The sequence below is a fragment of the Choloepus didactylus genome, chromosome 5 (assembly GCF_015220235.1).
Source record: "Choloepus didactylus isolate mChoDid1 chromosome 5, mChoDid1.pri, whole genome shotgun sequence".
Lineage (NCBI taxonomy): Eukaryota > Metazoa > Chordata > Mammalia > Pilosa > Megalonychidae > Choloepus > Choloepus didactylus.
In genome coordinates this window covers 36,719,858-36,740,768 of record NC_051311.1, presented here as the reverse complement: position 1 = coordinate 36,740,768, position 20,911 = coordinate 36,719,858, and the positions used below count along the sequence as shown (strand labels likewise).

Sequence of the window (20,911 nt, the reverse complement as noted above, 5' to 3'; positions counted from 1 at the left end):
AAATATCAGTTTGATTACAAGCATGATCTTGAGAGATACTGCCAAGCTGTGTTCAGGTTAATGGGGCAAAGAAGAATCAAAGACAGGAAAAGGCTGTGGTGTCTAATATGTGGAACAGAAGAATAAGGGAGAGGGGGAGAGTTCATATTAAATATTTCAAAGCTGTCATGTGGAAGAAGGTGGTAACTTGAAAGCCTGATGGGCAAAATGTAAGACGGCAAAATTTGACCTATTATGAGGAAACTTTTTCTAGCAATAAAGAATTGGAAAACAAAGTGCACTGTTTAAAGGAGTAAACCACCATGTATCAGGGGGTATGAACAACACAGCAGACACTATCCCTCAAACTCTCACCTCTTCTCCTTTCTGGATTCTCCGATTGGAGCTGATGATAATTTTGTGTCCTCTCTCAAAAGTCACCACTTCAGCCACACAATTAGGTGCACACGAATGGTTGATATATCTGCAAGCCACCATTTCAGAAAACTATTAATTGTAAAACAACTGGAAGAAGCTTCAAAAAAAACTTTAGTTGATAGGGAAAACTTTTTCCTAATTACATTTCTATTTGCCCATTAGAAGGACAAGGAGGAATACACAATTTTAAATGAAAATTCTTTTCATAATGACTCATTTGCCCAGAAATTTTAAAACACTGAAAGGCTGAAGTGAGCATTTCTCCCCTGCTTGGATCTTCTGTCCACTACCATCAACTCCACAAAGCAAAAGAACTAAGTTATCAGATTCCTTTTTTTGTTCTCACCGTGCAGGCCCTCCTGTAAGTGTTGCATCAATAACATGGTCATTATCCATGCGGAACATGTACACGCCGCGGTTCTGAAAGACAAAATACTTTTTTCTAGCTCTCATAGAAAAACAAGTTAGCCATCAGTGCATATTAGAAATGCTCTCCATGTTCATATCTACATCAGGAAGCCTAAATAGGAACTGAAATGCACTCTAATCACACTCATTGTGAATATTATACTAACCACATGCAGAAATAATAATATGAACATAAAACAATGACTCAGTTGGTTGTTTGTGAAGCCAGCCTCATTAATCTAGTTACACTTATGCAAATAATAACACCAATTTAAAGAGAGAAGACTAAAGGAAAGAGAGAAGAAGAAAAGATACGAATATCCAGATACAGCTTTTGTTCAAAATTGAACATGATGGTCAGATTTGGTCCTGTCTTTTCAGGACGTTCAGATGGCACAAGAACAGAGAGAGAATGACGTAGAAAGTCTTATAAAATCACATGTACAACACATACCTGAGACTCATAAAGTTTCTCTTTTCTGTTTGCTACTTCATTTCGAATGATAGTCCCAATATATTCAATGACCATGGTGTGCTTCTCAATGTCCCTAGCAGCATAGAGGCCCAGCCCCTGCAAAACAAAAACAAAACAACTTAACTGCATTCTCTTTTTCATATAAAGATATTACCTTTGGGTCTTATCAAGTCATATTAGGGTCTCACAAGAACTCAATCTTTTTAATTGAATATGCTATATTTTGAAATTTAAGAACTAGCCAGTACTAACACAAATATTTTCTGTCACTATCTTGTTTTTAACATCTGTTTAAAAAAACACTGAATTCTTAGGGTTTATCTATCAGACTTTGACTGTGATATGAACATGAGATGAGCCAAGTAACGTTACTGGCTGTCCACATTTTTACAAGGCTGTCATCTTCCATGTAACACCATGCTGAGAGCCCACCAACCAAAGAAGCGAATGGCCTCTGGCATTTATTTTATTCTACTATTCTAAAGGACTGACATGACAAATTTAATAAAATAAAAATAAGGCTAACTATAAGGGATTATTATAAATACTATAGACAGCCTTCACATGTGGCTATGAGCTTCCTGGAGGCTAAGGGAAAAATATGAAAAACAGGCTAACTTTTATTTTACCCTAATTATCAGGAAAGTTGGAAACAAAGCTCTTGCGGAAGGCAAATATTTTTCCTGATACAAAATTCTGAGGCTGTCAAAGGAATTTGAATTGGCTAAAGCAATGAAGCCATCTCTCTCATTTGGCAGCTTGTATTGTGTGCTACTGCCCTGGCAAATCACATACTACATTCACCATTTAAAAATTTCAGCAATACACGAATTCCAGAAAAATGATATACTGGGAAAAAGATAGTTTCCGTGGAAGAGTATTTGTCTTGTCAAGTTACATAACTATTAGGGTTTCTGCATTCTACTAAAACTGATGAGAAAGTATTAGTAGAAAAGTAAGGAAGATTATGTGTTTCATGGAGAATTATCTGCAGATATAGTCTTCATCAAGCACCAGCTTGGAGAATATAGCTGGGAAGGCCAATGTCTGAGATTTTAGTATGTCAGAGAATTAGCTTCTTAAAAAAACATTTATGCAGTTTATCTGTTCAATTCCAGATATGACTCAGTGGTAAACAAACCAAAACACACTTGATAATGTACACATTTTGAGTATTTCAGACATACATAAATGTAACTGTGACATTTTATTATTGAAAAGAATTTTTTTCAGCATGATTAAGCTTAAGACAATGGCAAAGGGGGCAATCAATAGCAGGACTAAATGGTTTTAGTTATGAAGTCTGAGCCACAGATGGTCTCGACTTCGTGTATGTATCAGAAATAAGCTGCTGCTGCTTCGGAAGTATAGTACTTAGATTCTCCTTATGTCACTTAGTATCACAAATGGTAATGCCCCATTTAGGAATGTGGTGTTCCTGGTGATGTTTCCAGAACTTGGTTACTCTTTTCTTTTTTGGGCACTTTCAGAGTTCTTGCTTAAGTAAATTCACTCTGAGGTCCTGTTACACATGGGCTTTTGAAACAGCAGGGGCATATTATAAGAGAAATTAGAATAGTATATGAGTAAAAACAGTATCTCAGGAAAATTTAGAAACTGGCTAAGGGAAATAACTGGAATCTAATATTCAATAATGAGAAATATCTAATTATAAAAGTAAGGCAAGAGAAAATCATTAATGAATATAAAGTATGAAAACTTTTAAATAACAAGAGAAAAAAGAATAAACAGCAACTTCATCAAACCAGCAAACTAAGGAAAAAGAAAAAGAGGAAACAATGTAAACCAAATAATATTCATCAAGTTAAGAGGGGAATAAAATACAGGATGTTAGTTATTACAGTAAATGTGAATGGAATGAATGCTTCCATCAAAAGACAGACCCAGACTGTAGGATTTAAAAATAAGACCTAGCTATATGTGGTCTTAACACAAAGAAAAAAAAAGAAACACTGAAAATAAAAGGGTAGATTTGAAAAGCTAGCATTTTCTTTCTTTATGGAGAAAAACTAAAGGTTTTTGTTAAAATTACAAATCCGACTCTGCCTACTAATTATCACAATACTGGAGTATTAGCTAAGACAATAGATAAGATAAATAAATTTAAGGTATGAAAACCGGGGAAAAAAAGAGTTAAGGCCATCTCTATTTGCAAATACAACTAACTAATCTAAAATTTATCCCCAGAAATAAAAATAAATGGAATACTAAAATTAATGAAGGAAAAAGGTATAAAATACTCATGCAAAAATCAACAACCTTCATTTATACAAACAATAAACCAATTAGAAAAAATAATGGAATAGTCCATAGCAAAGAATGAAATACCTAGGCATAAACTTAATGAGAATTGTGGAAAATCTACATGGAAAACTAAAAAAATATTCCTGAAAGACACAAAAAGTGCACTTGAACAAAATGGAAGATGCACTATGTTTTTAGATGAGAAGACTCAACATCTAATGCTAGTTATTTAAAAATGTAATATAAACCCAATGTTTTTACCCTCAATTATTTTGGAGCTCATCAAACTGATTATCGAGTTCATTTGGAAAACTAGATGCTCAACTACAAGTGAGTTATAAACTGACAATATTTGATACAGAAATATATGATTTTAAAAATATGATTCTATTCCTGCAGCCATGTGATATCATTTTTCACATACTTGATATCAGTATCTTCAGAATTCTAGAGAGGCCACCCTGCCCCTTCTCTTCCTGAACAAATTATTTCCTCACCTGAATCCGAGACCGGGCTAGATACACATTGGATTTCCATTCAGTCTTCATTTTCCGGTATTGAGATGACTTGGAATGGACAAACTGTTTACTGTAAGGCGCATTTAGTTCTCCAGTGACTGTGCTCTGAAATGATTTTGAGGTGCTGGTGCTGTTTAAGGTGTGAGGCCTGCAGACGATGGCATATCAACAGGAAAAAATACAAGGAAAACTGAAGATATCTCTGAATAATGCCAAAAACAGAGTGATTCAAATTCTTATTGACAGAAACATACATTAAAAGCTACCTAGCAGAGACAACACAGCGATTTCTCTGATTTAGTCATGCACATACACAGCCAGAGACAACAGGGTTTGTAAGCAGCAGACAAATCAAGCACAAAAAAACCACTAATAAGCCTAGAAACCCTGGGCTGTACTATGTGAAGTTAAAACAAAATACCTTAACACAAACCTCTTGACATGGGTACTCATTTTAGGTTCAGATCGGGCACAACCCGTGGGGTTAACGGCAAGAGGAAGTTCCATGAGAGGATTTCGGCCATATCGGAAGGTATAGTTCTCACATGCTTCAACCCCAGGTAGCTGAAAAGTAGCAAAACAGGCAAAACTTCAATTTTAAAGCAAAATTTAGCAAATATTCCTTAAAGAAAAAGCTTAAGTCATAGAACACACCCATACCAACCAACGTCCGATGCTTATGTGATCTTAGGATCTGATTTATTTCAACATTCATAAACATGGGGAGTGTTGTAATTCACAACTTAGTTCTTTCACTTGGATATAGTTTAAAATCATTTATATGGTTTACTTTCTTGATCTTTCAATTAGACAATGATGTGATATGGTTATCACTTTGAATGCCCTGGGAATAGAGGTGGTAGCTTAAGGTTTACCTGTAAAATCATTTTATTTAAAGGACTATTCCATAAAAGACATAATAATTTAGGCAGGATTGTATCAAGGAAGTAACTAGGCATGTTACTCAATGTCTTTGGGGTGTTCACTGCTCTTCCAAATAAAACACAATTTTTTATTCTTGAAAACTTTATAATCATGCAATTTTTCAAAAGTATTGTCTGGGTACAGTTCAATTAGATCCCTTGCCAAGCATGCTTGTAATCTTTTAGGTGAAGAGATGCCAGAGAAGACATGAGTGCTCCAGCATTCTGGCAACTGGTCCTGGGAAGACAACGGGTGAGTGGCCATACACACTCAATAATTGGGAACAGGCACGGCAACATTTGTAAGTGCATGAGAACTTTAGAAAGCAAAAGGGGAAAGAAGATCCCCACCAATCCAGCATAATAACAAGACAAAATACTGCTGGTGCTGTTCACCTTTGCTTGCCCTCAGCCCTGCAGAGAACCTAAAGTTTGCTAACCACCTCACTGAATGAACATTAATGTTTATTGAGATCTCCCAATTAACCAGAAATGCTTTGTTTTCTTTAAGAAAGACAGGGGTAAATCCTTAGACAAATTCACTACCTGCAAAGTATCATAAATATTACAGTATTAATAAAGTAGTCACATTGAGAAAAAAGCAATTTTGATTTCAAATCTTGATCTAAACACTCACTGATTCAGCTATTCGTGCCACTGCAGAGACTGTCAAGCCAAACAGATCTTCTCCTTTTAGATATGCTGGAAAAAGTTGAAGCATTTCAGATTTTCTTCTCACACATGCCACAGGTTCCAAAATTTTATCCCAAACACCTACATATGGACAATAAATGATTTTTTATGACAAACGTGCTCTTAGCTAAGCAGAGAGAAAAACAGGATGCACTATAAAACAAGAGAAAAACAAAGAATAACCACTTACAAAGACTTACCAGTTTCCAAATAAAATCTTTTGGGTAGTAATCTAACCAACTTGGTAATATGTGCTTATGAAGTGGCAGCAATATATTTTAAAGACTTATGAAAATTTTGGGGAAAGATTATGTTATATTAGGAAATTAAACATTAAAAGTATAAAACAAAGTGTAATTTAACTGAAAATTCAATCAAGTAATTAATTCATTTCCATATGGGTCTTATGTTAAATTTTGAAATGATTATTCTCATTAGTAATATCTGTACATTTGTCCCTTTCCTCACAGATTTAAATTCAAATGTGAAATTGGTATTTTCTTTGGAATTACTTTTAAAGCATGTTTATACATTTAAAAAAACTGTTAAACATTAAATAAGCAGCTTCCCAGTACTTTCTTTCTACATTGATAAAAATGGCTATCCAGGCAAAACCTTGGGGGTCAAAATTGTCTGATTTCCAGCTCCAAAATTATTCAATATCTGATGCTCTTGAGATCAGACAACATACACAATATGCTTTATATATGCCTTCTAGAAACCACCATTAAGAACAAGATGGAAAAGTTTGATCTACAAATTGTTTTCGGACTTATTTTACAAATTCTATTTTCAAATACATATTGACCTGACTTTTTTATTAGAGTAAGTCATACAAGTGTTTAGAAAATGAAAAATCCATCTCTCTTGAAAAATATGAAATGAACATGAGAAGAAACATGAAAATATTGACATAAAGCATTTATTAGCTCAACATCACAATAACTAGTTGTGCAGAGCATATAAAAGGAGGAGTTACCTTTAGCTGAAGTGTCACTTAAGACTAGATCTTCATGGCCTTGTTCCACAATTCTGATCACGAACACGGGATGCCCATCTTTCTCCTCAATGGAGCACAGATAGCAACAGCGCCTATTGGCATAGCGCGTGCTCCAGTACAACCGGCTGGCTTCATAACCAACAGGGAAGAGTGCTTTAGGAGAATGGAATGCTTGCATCTGTTGTGGAAGCAGCTGACCAATTGTATGGAAGATGAGGCTTCCAACACGAAAGGTGTGGTCACGTTCTCCTCGCTGCACAATGCTAGCAATCTGTCGCACCTCATCCCGCTGAACATAGACCCGCCTGAAGACTGCAAAGTAACTTAACTCTTGCTCATGAATTCCCTTTGGTTTGTGCATGGGACAAAGCATAGTTTTGTCCTTAAAAAACATGCATTGTGCTTTAATGGCGCAAGTAAAGTGATAAATGTTGGTGCATCGAAATCTGTGACATCCACTTGTGGCACCCATTTTATGACAGAAGACACATTTCATTTGCAGGCCTCTCCTCAGCGCTAGTTCCACATTTATTAAGGCACCAGCCTGGGTCTCATAGACCTCTGTAGACCACAGGGCACAATTCAAGTGGACCCACAGATCTAAGTCAAGGTTGAGTAGCCGTGCTGGTCCATCTGTCAGTCCATCACCTTCTTCATGACAAAAGCAACACTTCCTATAATCTTTGGGCACAGGATCAGGTTTAAGGGAAGTCCCCAATTTCTTCAGAAATTCATCTATTTCATCCTCACAAGGTGGTTTGAATGTCCCCTTGGGGATTAGAATATGAATACTCCATTTCTTCCATTTCATTCCTCTCCACTTTTTATTTAAAGGCCTACAATCATCAAACCCACCATGTACAGTTCTTAGCCGAGGCTTTAACTTGACTGTTACTTTAAGTTCATCTGGTTTTGCCTCTACTTTGGCTGCTTCAAAAGCAGGAGGAAAAGTGATGGGAGGTGATGCAGGGGGAGAAACTTTTTCCTGAAGCTGCGGGAGGCAATGCACATCTAAAGTGGAGATGTTGTTATTGTACTGATGAAATGCTTTGGAAGGTGTCTCTTTTGTAGGTGACTGTGGCAACGAAGGAATGGATTCCTGGGCGATAAAAAGAAACCATGAAAATAGAGGAATTCATAATCTTTAAAAGCAATTCTTGTTAAAGCAAGAAGGCATATAGAACCCTAAGGATTTAAAAGGGTGTGTGACACCAGGGGGTAGGATCAATAAGTGGTGAGGTTTCATGCATAGCAGAGGTCAGTATTGGGTATCTAAGAGGTTAGGTATCGACAGAGAGTACTGATGAAAGCAGAATGACTGTAGGTAGATCCTTTCCATGCCTTTTTTTTTTTTTTAAATAAAGCTACAACTCTGGAGAATATTCTGCTTTCAAACCTTTGTGGGACACCTCCCTTTCTAACTAGAATAAAGACAAAAAAAAATCAGTGCTGTCAGAGGAGCTATTTTAATTTATACAATGGAACAGTATTTTCTGTCAAACAAGAATTTCAGAATATAATCTCCTACAAGCTTATCTCCACTCTTTGAAATTCCCATCTGTTAATTTTAGACTTAATTAACTGGTATAAATATGAAAGAAGGGGAAGGAGTGCCCCATCTGCAAACAAATCATATTTAACTATTCTTTGAGGTCTTCTCAGTTATCATCTAGTTGCTGAAAGAGGTGGACTGATAGAGAAGCTCTAGAAGTTCTCTTTAGGTACAGGGATCACAAACTAATAAACACCAAACCCACAGGTTTCCCTTCTTCTCATACTCACTCCCCCACCCCCATCCCAAGGTATCTGAAAAAAAGACATGCCAATATAAAACCCAGAGATAAGCAGAAATGGCATACTGACTTAAGAAAACTATCTGGTCAAAATACAACTCCTTCTATCATATAGATTGATATGAAATTTAGAGTCTAAATTTATTTGGCATATATCTTAGATTTCATTATATTGGGGACCATTGTCAATTCTTTTGAGAAAGGGATGCTACAGCAATAACCTGGAGTGTGACTATATTACTGTATAGGAAAAAAATTCCTTCAAAACATACAATCAAAAACTATATTTTTATATCAGCCACATACTTAGATACACTTAAACTGCACAAAATCAAGTAAAGTAACCTTTCCCACCATGGTATAAAGCAAAACACTTTCCTTCAAATTGCATGAATAGATACAAATTTTGTTTTTGCATAGGTTTTTTTCCTACTTTGACAAGCAATTTTTTAATATTAAAAAAGATTAATTTATTTGTAATTAAATTAGTAAATTAAAGATTTTAGTGTTAGTATTCTATTCCATTCTGAGCTTTTTAAATATAATTTAAATCTGCCTACTGTTGTCAAGTAAATTAAACTTATGTCTTTTGAAACAGCAACACAGACCAAGGATTTTGAAAACCTTTCTTTCTCAAATTGATTACCATCTGCTTAGGAATTCCTACACACAGAGCACTCTGAAGGCAGGGGGACATACTAGTTTTATTCACTAATGTATGTCCAAAACATAGAAATCACTCATATACTATTGCCTGAATTAAGATCATCCTTATTTTACCTTGTTTTCTAAGGTTTTTCCTTGTGCAGTTGATGAATGAAGAATAAAGCAATTATTACTGCAAAAGACAACATCCTTCTCCACTCTATTTGAGCTTTCTCGGGAATCCTGAAAATCAAAAAGAAATGTATGGAGATCTTAACAAGTGAAAATCTAATAAATACAGAATCGATGCACTGTTGATTTTTATGTTATATTCAAAAGTGAAGGTGGCTCTCTGTTTTAAAAGTAAAAAGTTAATTATGATCCAATATTTAGCATGTAATAATTTGGCCAAAGAGAAGTAAATTTTACAAAAACAAACTTTACTATCTATATTTTACTCTCTTTAAAAATATATCATCCTTATACTATCCAATTTAACAATATGCCGTAGTGATTTGAATTTAAGCCCAAGCCAAACATAATACATGCTGACAGTACTACCTGGAATGTCATATTTTTCTAGCAGAAATGGATGATTTTTTTAATGTAAAAGTGGAATACTTCCAAGGACACTTTTATTGGAGGTGGGGGGTGGGATTATAATAGGTATATTAAAAGTACCTTGTTCATAAAGGTCAGATCTTTGAAAGATTTCCGTACACCACTACCAAGAACAACCACTTTACAGTGACAACACCATTGTGGTCTCAGTGCTGATCTTTCTGCAATTCCATGACTAGAATCCTTATATCCAGTAAGACCTAAAAGGTAACAGACTTTTGTTAGCAATTAAAATTGACCAACGAAACAAGAAGGTTCAGAGTATAAAATTATGCTATACTAAACTTAAATTTATAACATGATCCATTATGCCCTGTATTATTCTTTATTTAATTAAAAGAAATTTTATCTTCTAAGCTACGGTTATGAGGCATCTATTATGTGCTTGGCACTGGGGTACAAATAAAGAAAACATGCCTATTCTCCAACGCAGCTGGGAAACCAATGATAGTTTGTAAAAAAGTACCTAATAAAACCAAATCGTTAAGATTTTGTGTAAGTGCAAAGGGACTCAAAGGGGTAAAGAAATATTACTTTCTTTTGAGGGTTAAGATGATACAGAAAAGTTTTAGAAAAAATGAAGAAGTATGTGCCCAGGATTCTTAAATAAATGTGATGAATAGTGAAAGAGGAATAGTTCCAAAGCCAAGGTATAAATGTAAACAAAGGCCAAGAGAGATTAGTGAGAGACATGTTCAGAGAAGGCAAAAAAAAAAGGAAAAGAGGAGCAGAAAGAAAATGAGTATGAAAGAGGCAGCTAGAGGGTAAACATTCAAAAGGCAAAGCAAGCACCTTTCAAAAAGAATTCAAAGATGAGAAGTGATAAACTGCTAGATTCTAGTAGAAGGGGACCAGCAGAAGCAAGACCACAGGGAAACTGGTGAGTGAGGAGATGGAGGGGAAGCAAGCACAGTGACTGAGACACTTGGAAGATTTCAGGGAAGCAGGAAGGAAAACCACATCCCGGTCGGTCTGAGGAAGCTTTACTATTTCTTACTTACTACATCTAGTGGGAAGAGAAGGGCCCCGTGAAGATGACACAGATGTAAAACAGTAGTTAAGAGATGATAGAAGGCACAGGAGAAAAGGAAAAGGATGCAAGTAAAGTTGCCAGCTCTTCTGCATTACAGGAAGCAAGCAGAAAATGGGATGTAAGGTTTGGGGGACTGCAAGAACAAAAAGGTAAGCGAGTCACAGGCTTCTAGCAGTGTGGCACAGATAATTGGCATTCAAGTACTTAATGGTCGACATTATACATCTCAAAGGACTGAGAGTCAAATCACACCATAGGAAATGGCACACTTACAGAAGGTTAATCTGCGAAGGTTTATACACCAACATGTTACCTGTTATTTGTTAAAAGTTAAATGGAGATTTTAAAGAGAATAAGTTTAACTCTTGAATCGAGAATGAATTTGGGGTTTACAAAAAGTAAACTAGCTCACCATTGCTTGTTGGAGGAAATGGTACATTAGGCTGCTTCAGCCGGTAAGAGGTTGCTAATCTGGGAGGGTTCGCAGATCCTGGTGAAGGCCCACGAAGAAGTAAATGCTGTCGATACTCCAAACCTGGGTTTACTCTGTGACTATTGACCAAACCCATGGATGAAACGTCTGGAGCATTACTAACCTCATAGCTGTTAGGAATTCGGACGTGGAGAAGATCGGAAAACGCAGCCACAACACTGCTAATGTTCTAAAACAAAATGAAATTCCTGTTAATCACCCAGAAGGCAACAGTGAAAAACTGAAGAAAGAGAAATACTTAGGAGAAATGGAATCTGTATGACACATAAATTGCAAGAGAAACCAACAAGTATTATTTAGACTTAAAGGGACTCAGGAAAAAAAAAAAAACAAAAAAAAACTGTTTTAATGGACCAATATCCAAATAAAGCTTTCATAAACAGAAATCCTCACAGAGGGATACCAAATAATACTAGAGAGAGTGTTAAAATATTTTAAATAGCTTAATATCTGATAGGTGTAAAGGACTAAGTACAAGGGATAAACTAAATCTTGTCAATTTTTATGGTTAGTCAGAAAGCCTATTTGAAGTGGCTTCTATCCAGTTCTAGGCAAATGTCTGAAACAGTCCACAAGAACACTCAAGTACAAGCCATCACTACATTATGCTGATGATCAAAATGCTATATCGTTAGATTATCAGTTTCGTTCTGTGGTGAAATGTCTTCATAGAATTTAGAGTAAAAAAAAAAAAATCCAAAACAAACAAAAAAAACCCATCCTCAGCAACTAGCAGGGGTCAATATAAGCAGCTGCTACCTTAGAAACACTTCTCTTGCTTCTGTAATACTTGTATTGCTAAGTTTTTTCATTGCTTAATTTTCTACAGTGCTGTAAGAATTACGAAAAGAAAGGTTTCTCTCTAAAGAATTCTCAAAAGTATACTTCCTTTTATCAAAAAATGAGAACTCTTTATTTGGCCCTTTTTGCTATGACTTATACTGAGATGAATTTAGTGTTTATAGTACTCAGCAGCAATCCAGATGTCTGAAATTCTGAAATGATTATCAATCCTAACTTTGATCTTTTATCCTCAATGATCCTACTGTACATACCACCTGACACATCTTTAAAAATGGGGACACAAGGTCTAATGGGGAAAAAAAAAAGTCACTTCATCTTTTACCTCAGCAGCTGTAGGATGCAGGGTAATTGCTACAGATATAAGACCCGATCTGGGACCGTTTGGGGATGAACCAAAAGGTGAAGTGAAAAATAAAGTGCCTGGCTCAGTTTTGATGTCATTCCTTCTAGATTCTGAACCTTAAAAAAGGAAAAAGAAAGAAACAATTGAGTGTGAATGGCTTTTCAAAATCAAAATATTTACATTAGTAAACCAGCATACTGTAAAGAAAAATAATAAGGCTAAGTATTTTCCTTACTTTTCCCAGTATTGCTAGGAAGAATTGGAATGATAGGGGATGGCACAGGTTCTGGAGGCTCCTCTTTGACTAATGACAAATCTGGGTATCTGCTCACTTCCATGCCAACCACACTTTCAGGAGAGGATGAGGGAACAAAACTGTCGGGAGTGTCCCGTTCACCACAGTGATCCTGTATCCTAAAAGAAGAATAAAACATCAAACCATGGAAATCCACCACTGGGGGCTTCCTGCACCAACACTATCTATATGTACGAGTAGGAGAGTAGCATTACTTTGGACAACAGCAATAATGTTAAGTAGCAAATGAATCAGTTCAGAGTCAGAGAGTGAATCTTTAAAAAATACATAACAACACTGAAATATATATATATCTGAATTGGTTAAAAGGGGAAATGTTAGGTTGAATATATGATAATAGAATAACATTTTAAAAAAATGAAACATAAAACCTGGAGATTTTTGTTCTGCCATATTTGATTCAGGGAATAAGAAAAATGGTTTTAATAGTTTTCCTTTGAATATTGACAAATGGTTTATTGTTAAAAAATGTATAAGAAATATGTTTAGCTATAAAGTAATTTATACAATATGCTTCCTTCTGACCAAAGCTTCAGCATCAGAGTTTAAAGATTTGCCTGAGAAGAAAGATGTTCAGATTATAACATAGAAAGGATGAACACCAAAACCTTTGTAAAATCAAATCACTAGAACTATGGGAACACTCCTGTAGCTTGAGAAAGGAAAGAGTAGTCCAAGCACACATCTCACTGTTGTACCTGCACAGAATCTACTATACTAACAGACAGAGTAGATGAAAGCACAGATATCCTGTTGCTGTTTCTTATACTGGCAAGATGGGAAGAAACTTGGTTATTATGGCTCAATAGGAACTTTCTTTTTCTTAATTAAGTTAGGGGGCAAAAAAGAGACTGGTCCCTCCTGTCTGGTCCAAAGACTTAGGGTTTACCAAGGCAGTTGTGTTGAGGGCAAGTATAATCCCAAATTAAAAGCTGTAGAATATCCCCCTGAATCTTTTGTTTCCCACTTCTCTACCAGAATAGATACAGTCAAAAGTGAAGGAAAATGTGAGAAACAGCATTATTAGGAAACCTGAGAAAGTCCTACAGACAAGAGTCCCTGTGAAATCCAGGAGTGGAGCAGATGCCTGTCTCAGGTTACTTAACACACATACCTACCCACTAGGCGGCCTTTCACAGCTGCTGAAAGGGACTACTGCTCCTTATTCACAAGTTTGAAACTTTCTAGCAGTGAGGAATAAGAGAAAGAAAGGAGAGCTGGACTGTAAAACTGGGAAAGTTATTTCTCCTCTTTGATCCAGTTTTCTCATTAATAAAACAAGGGACTTAGATGTCTCAGCAGATAGTGGGCAGTTATCAGATTTTCCAAGGCAGGAAAAATAATTTGAGGTGGTATATAATAACCCCCTGGATGGGTAGTGAGTATCTACTAAGGGAATCTGATTCTCCCAGATGAGTCGGTCAAAGATTTCACACCAAAATGTTACAAAACCCTAGACAGGATAGTCCATAAATTCTCTTCCACAATGGCATTCTCTAATCTTTGTGACTACTGCACTTTTATTTTAGACATCTAAAAACATAAATAAACAAAAAAAAAAAAAAAAATCACATTAATAGCTTATGAAGGATGATCTTTGAAATATTTTGTGAGATTTTCCATTGCTTTACTGTTTATTATTTGTTGAACTTCCTATGCTACATAATATAAAAAAAAAATACACAAGTAGGAATCTTTTATAAACTTTAAATTCTGAAAAATATTATTCACCAACATTTAGTCTTCAAATGTTTAATATGCTATTCCCAAAGACATTATGTTAATGCATACATTAAAAAAAATCAATGAAATAACTAAAAAATATTTGAGAAAGAAGGAACTCCTACCTTAATTCTTCCTGATTGTTATGAGGTGGTGTTGGAAGTGAAGGTGGAACATCAACTGTCTTTGGGCCTTGAGCAATAGCTCTGGCTAACAAGTCCTCCTGTGGTCTGAATGGCAGCTGAAATGGTTTAGGTCCTAGAGCTTTGGTAACTGCAAATGCAAAAACACAAAACCATAAATGCACTTAGTCAAACTGATATATGGGTAGAACTTTACAATTCTATTGTCATTTCAGCATAAAATGCTGGCAAAAGCATACTCATCAAAGCTGTAAAATTTGGAAAGCTATACGCATACCTTCATGACTCACTAACACTCCAGCTTTCCCAGCAAGCTCTTCAGTTGTCGCGAAACCATTTGCCATCTTCTGACAAGCCACAGGAGGTGGTGTAGGAGGAAGAGAGGCAGGGGGTGTTGGAGGATTACTTAAATTATTCTGCTGCAGGAGACCAAAAAATTTTAATTACATGCTACTGAGCAAATAAGCAATGACCTTGCTAAAACTTAGTTCTGTGAACTTCTAGCACATGGAAGAAGGCTACAGAAATGTAATCAAAATGCATCTTCATTCCTCAATGCATGCCATGAAGAAAAATATACATATAAGGCCAAGAGGCTGCTACCTGGATAAATATTCATAATTTTATGGACACATGATGTACATGGTATCCCTTTGCATACTTTACCCAGTTTGAGTATTTAGCTTTGAAACCGAGAAACAAATTTTGATTATATCTGATACTATTCTATACAACTCTTTTCCTTCACTGTTATAACCAGTGAAGGATAAATTTTAAATTCAACCAATAAACTGCAAAAGTTCTGAAAATCCCTGTATTAAATTGTCATTTGGATATGCTCCAGTTCTATAAAAAACTTGGGAATTTGGGTTCCAAAACCTATATTTGCAACTCACATCTTCGATATTGGAAAATGGATTATTCAAGATCTCTAAAAAATGGTGGCTGTAATACTAAAATGACCTAATCATAAACAACATATTTCCTCTTCAAGCATCTCTCCCTGTTTAATATCTGTCAGCAATTTTTTTCATTTATTGATTAGTCTCTCTGGGATTACTGGAATCTATCAACAATACCACACAAATCAAGTATAAGGTGAAGTTGCAAATCTTGCAAAGACAGAGGATTTCATGAAGACAATGAAGTGATGTTGGAGGACAGTTTGCATCACAAGAAAGGCATTTACAAACAAGAGTTCAGACAGATTCTTACAGAAGAGAAAAGCCAATGAGGATAATAAATGAAGCATCAAAAGAGAATGAATTTAATCTTAAAGTAAGAAGAGAAGTCCTCAGGAATACTGATGATACCCTCAAATATTGTCGCAAAAACGATTCTTTTAATGTAAAGAAGAGGTAAAGAATATCATATGATGCTATTATACAACTTTGCTAGAAAAATACCAAAAGAAACTTGATTTATTTGATATTATTTTAATACCCTAAGAATTAGTGCATAATTATAATTAGTACCTAAATTGTTAGATAAAATAATTTAAAATTCTTTAAATTTCATTTTTCAGGATAAAATCCTGACCTTGTTTTTTACTCCCACTGTTTACTATGAATTTTATTTCATTTTAAGTGTCAAAAGAAATAAGCATTTCCTCTAACATGAAAATACATAATGGATAGTTTTCACCATTTGTATACCTACTCATACAAAAATTTCAAATGTTCATGTTAAGAACACTTCACCAAGCAAAATTTTAAACTTTTTGTTGAACCAGAGTTCTAACGAAACTTGGAAGATTAGATGTAAACTAGATGCAAACACAAGATAAGCTCTACCACTTCTGATATGGTATCCGAAGACGAAGCAAGGTAACATCTTGGCAAAGAAACATACCTTGTAGATTAATTGAGAATAGTAATCCGAAACCCCTTCAAGGGTAGCACTGCCAAAAGTTCCTAGAAGTCGATTTCCACTATTAAATTGGCCACTGCCATAAGGAAGAAAGTGTGCAAAGTTCACTCCAATGATTGGTTCCATTAGAGGGAGCAGAGAAAGCTGCTATCAAAAAACATTTAAGAGTAATGTACATGGTGAACAAACAAAATAGAGCGTCCCTCAACTTTTCTAAGACCCGAGGCAACTTAAAATCAAATAAGACTTGAGAAAAATAAGATTTTAAAAATTTCCAAGTATCAAAATGCTGGAATAAGTGAGAGACTAGAATCTTTGAGACAGACTTAAAAATAAGGTATGTTCTTATCTGCCCTAAAGGGATGCTGCCAGGCATCTAATAAGAAAACACATTCCTTATCCTTGTGCCCTGACTCTGGATGAGCAAACTGAGGCTAGGTACCACCAACAATTCAGCGCTGTCCTCCCACCTTCCTGTAACAACTTCAAAGGTTTAAGAGTAGCGTTTACAGTATGGGAGAATCAAGCAACTGCACTTCTTTGGTTTCAGAGCCACAAGTAACAGGAACAGATTTTCTCCTTTTGAACTTAAGTAAATCTTGACCATCACCTACCAATCCATTTATGTCACTATAATTTTCAGGTGCCCATAAGTCTAAGGTGTAATTCTGCTTGGAAACAGGAAATCTATTGGGTTCCTTTTCAAGATGTCTTTTTTATCCCTGTCACTCTCTAATTAGGACAAGATCACAGTAAAGAGAAAGTTTCAACATAATAAAGAGTTGAAGAAGCATTTGATATCTCACTTCCTTGAACTTTTAAAAGGGCTGCTACAAATGACTCACCTGTTTCAAGTGGGTAAATGTATCAGTGTTAGAGTACATAGCCTTTTCCTCTTCATCCTTTTTCCTTTTCTTTGAGCGAGGGGCTGCTTTTTCTCCAGTCCTCTGAGTCCTTTTGCTTCGCTGTTTCTTGGTTTCACTTCCTCCATCTGTTTTTGGCAACTGGTTGTTGCCACATCCAAAACCACCTTGCATTTGAGCCCCCAAAGTTTGCTAATGTAATTGGAAAGGTTAAGAAATAAGTGAACCATTTGTATGTTCTATTTTTTCATGCTATTCCAATTCCATCCTATGACTCAGATTCCTAACACGGGTATTAAGAGTTAAGGAGGGAAGACAGTGGCGTCAAGTGGTCTAATTGTTTCTCGAAAATACCATCCCATTCTTACAAACATTATTCTCAAGTACTGAAGTCAGTAAGCTGCAAACCTGGAGGGAAGAGCAGAATAACTTAGATACAGCTTTTTTCCTTTCAGATGCAGCATTACTCCTTAAGCCTGGCCACCCTGGGGCTAGTACCAAATCTGAGCTCCTTCCTCCTGCCACCGGGAGTTGTGAAGGATGGAGTGCTTTTAACCACAGGGTTGTGGTGGTCTCTGCATAGTGGTCTTGATGAGTTATTTTTTGTTCCCCTTAAGAGAAGGTGAAGTACAAGGTCTGCTGGAACAATTAAATATGCTCCAAAAAAGCTTCATAGCCTATACAACTTAGTGGAAAGGTAAAGCTATTCCCAGAATCAATAAAAAGAAACATCGGTCATTCAAATTAGCTCACAATGACACATTTGACTGAAAAATAACAGTTATACTTAAAGTCAATGAGAGAGGATCACATAGCAAATAAATCTTTTATTTGTCTTTATGGTCAAGAAGAAGCAAGAATAAACCAGTCCTTGAAGAGGTTTTTACAAGTAGTAGTATCAATGCCTAAAAATCTGCGGATATTTTTCAGGCTCCATTATTTCTAAACTTAACTTATTGTATGTATCCTGCATTGAATTTTGAGGGTTCTGAAAATTCCAGTTTCCAGGTATATCCTAATGGGCCTAGAGAACTTTTCTGCATACTTTTTCTGTAAAGGTCCAAGCAGTTAATATTTTAGATTTTGTAGGCCATACAACCTCTGTTGAAACAACTCAAAAGCAGCTGGAGATAATTTGTCAACAAAGGTGTGGCTGTGTTCCAATACAATGTTTTCCAATTCCATGTAATTTTGATGTGTCACAAAATATTATTCTGCTACAATTATTTTCCCCTAGCTATTTAAAAATGTAAAAATCATTCTTAGCTCACACAAAAAGGAATGTAGGTAGATCAGTGGTTCTCAAAGTGAACTTGTTAGAAACCCAAATCATATGGCTTCACCGGACCTACAGAATTAGAACTTCTGGAGGTGGGAGCCCGAAATGTTTCAACAGGCCCTCAGGTGATTCTGATGCATTAGTTTTGAGAATCACAGGCCTAGAGCAGTACTTCTCCAACTTTAATATGCATATCAATCACCTGGAGATCTTGTTAAATTAAATGTTCTGATTCAGGAGGTCCGGGGTGGGGCATGAGAGTCTACTGTTCCGAAAAGTTCCCAGGTGATGGCTATGCTTCTGGTCCCTACAGACCACAGATTAAATAGCATCAGCCTAAGAATTTCTTGTTGTTTTATAAGAAACTAACAGTGCAATTGCTTATTAAGTATCGGTCAGGCACTTTAAGTGCTTTACAGACATTATCTGTAATCCTCACAATCACCCTAAATGCAGATATTGTTATATTTCAAAAGAATGGTTTTAAATATAGAAAAGCATAAAAGATTAAAAATCATACATAAATCTGAGATTAAATCAGTAAACATTTTAATATTTATCATCTTTTATCTATGTCTATATACATACATAATCATAGATAAAAGATATACATATATATTTTTGTAATTTAAACTTGATGGATCACACTTTGTATTCTTTTATTTTGGTGGCTGCTTTTTAAATTTGACGTGATTTTTATCCCACACCATTCTTTACACAGCACAAATTTTAATGGCCACAAAATATTCCATTATATAGATATATGTCATAATTTAATCAATAATTTCTGTAAGTAGATTTAGGTTATTTCTTTCTCTCCTTTTTTAGAACATTAGCCATTCATGTAGTTGCATCTTTGCAGATACTAGAATTTCACATTCCTTAGGACAGGCTCCTAGATTTGTTACTGGTAGGTCAAAGGTATTAACCTTTTATACTGTACATATTTCACTTAACCCTTACAACACCCTACGAAATAAAGATTATTATTAATCTAATTCTACAGATGAGGAAATTGAGTTACAGACAGGTTGACTTGTATAAGTTACACTGCTAGTAAGTGGTGGAACTTGGATTTAACCAAGGCCAGATGGGTCCAGAGTTTGCACTGTTAATTACTATGATACAGCCTTTCAAACTGTGATTCAACCTCTGAAGGCTTGTAAGGCTTGTAAAGTCTTCAAAAAGGCTTTACATTTATACTAACACTAGCAGAGTATTCTTTTCTTAATCCCAATTTTATGCATGAGAAAACCAACAGACTCAGTGTGGAGGAGAACTGGTTTTATCCAGTACTGCCACAACAATTTTGCCTTAAGTGTGACCAGAAAGTAAATGGATTTCATCATTTGTACAACAGGAATAATAAATGTTGATTTAATGATAATGATATGATTAAATATAAATGATTAAATGATATCTTAGGGCAAGTACTCTGCATAGCGCAGCACCTGGAATGTAGGTAAGGAGAAATCATCTGTATTAACAAAGTGTCCCTACGTAGCCTTTGCCACACTCCCACATGGATATGAGAACATTTAGACATACACAATTGATATCATCCCTTTCTCTAGGGTTAACACCCTTTATGTTTTTTTAACATATAATCACCAGTAGAACTTAATTTCAATTCAATACACTGAGTATCTACAATGTGCTAAGTACTGTTAGGTACTAAGAATATAAAGAAGCTCAAGATGCAGTCTGTGACTTTCAAGGAGCTATTTAAGTACCGTTAAATGGTACTATAGAAGTTTCTATGTGAACTCAACGGAAGGGCCTCGACAGATAATTAAGACTGGCTGAATTGAGAAAGGTATCCTGGAGAGGATGATTTCAGAACTGAGCTTTAAAAGATAAAAAGATGTTGGTCAGATATATAAAAGAAAGGAGAGCAGAGCAGGCAGAAACAGCAGCTGATGGCCATATATGGAAGGGTGAAATCAAAAAGACAATCAGGAAAAAGTGGCAAAAGATTGGACTAGAAATGAAAATATGACTGAAAAAGCTTAAGCACTAAAATTTATAAAAATTACATAAATCTATCTGGTCAACACTCCATCTCTCCACTGAATGGTCAGACAGACAAATAAGAGAAGCAAAGAGTAAGCTGACACTTGAAAAGAGATGAGCTTCATTAACAATATTAAATTCAGATTAGGACAACCAAATATGCCACTCCACCCCTATTCAACTGAAAAATGAATGACACAACCCGATCTGAGAAGCACTGTAGAGCAAGTTTCAGGAAAGCACTGTAGCTTTTCAAGGATAAGGAGGCAGTATGC

At 35.6% G+C, this 20,911-nt stretch overlaps 1 protein-coding gene across 3 annotated transcripts in view; it reads right to left on the bottom strand.

Annotated features, from left to right (window-relative positions):
• The window catches only part of KMT2C (lysine methyltransferase 2C), a 393,502-nt gene that overhangs the window by 2,595 nt on the left and 369,996 nt on the right, over window positions 1–20,911 (bottom strand). For 2 of the 3 annotated variants that reach the window (XM_037835764.1, XM_037835766.1), the window contains exons 45-60: window positions 17,327–17,536; window positions 16,464–16,628; window positions 14,890–15,031; window positions 14,595–14,742; window positions 12,667–12,845; window positions 12,411–12,547; window positions 11,204–11,453; window positions 9,819–9,958; window positions 9,273–9,380; window positions 6,679–7,798; window positions 5,644–5,780; window positions 4,505–4,647; window positions 4,063–4,231; window positions 1,280–1,396; window positions 764–837; window positions 355–463 (exon numbers count right to left, since the gene is read on the bottom strand). In XM_037835764.1, the coding sequence (XP_037691692.1) occupies window positions 355–463; window positions 764–837; window positions 1,280–1,396; window positions 4,063–4,231; window positions 4,505–4,647; window positions 5,644–5,780; window positions 6,679–7,798; window positions 9,273–9,380; window positions 9,819–9,958; window positions 11,204–11,453; window positions 12,411–12,547; window positions 12,667–12,845; window positions 14,595–14,742; window positions 14,890–15,031; window positions 16,464–16,628; window positions 17,327–17,536 (3,348 nt within the window). The remainder of the gene's footprint in view (window positions 1–354; window positions 464–763; window positions 838–1,279; window positions 1,397–4,062; window positions 4,232–4,504; window positions 4,648–5,643; window positions 5,781–6,678; window positions 7,799–9,272; window positions 9,381–9,818; window positions 9,959–11,203; window positions 11,454–12,410; window positions 12,548–12,666; window positions 12,846–14,594; window positions 14,743–14,889; window positions 15,032–16,463; window positions 16,629–17,326; window positions 17,537–20,911) is intronic. The other variant, XM_037835765.1, reaches the window with a different exon arrangement.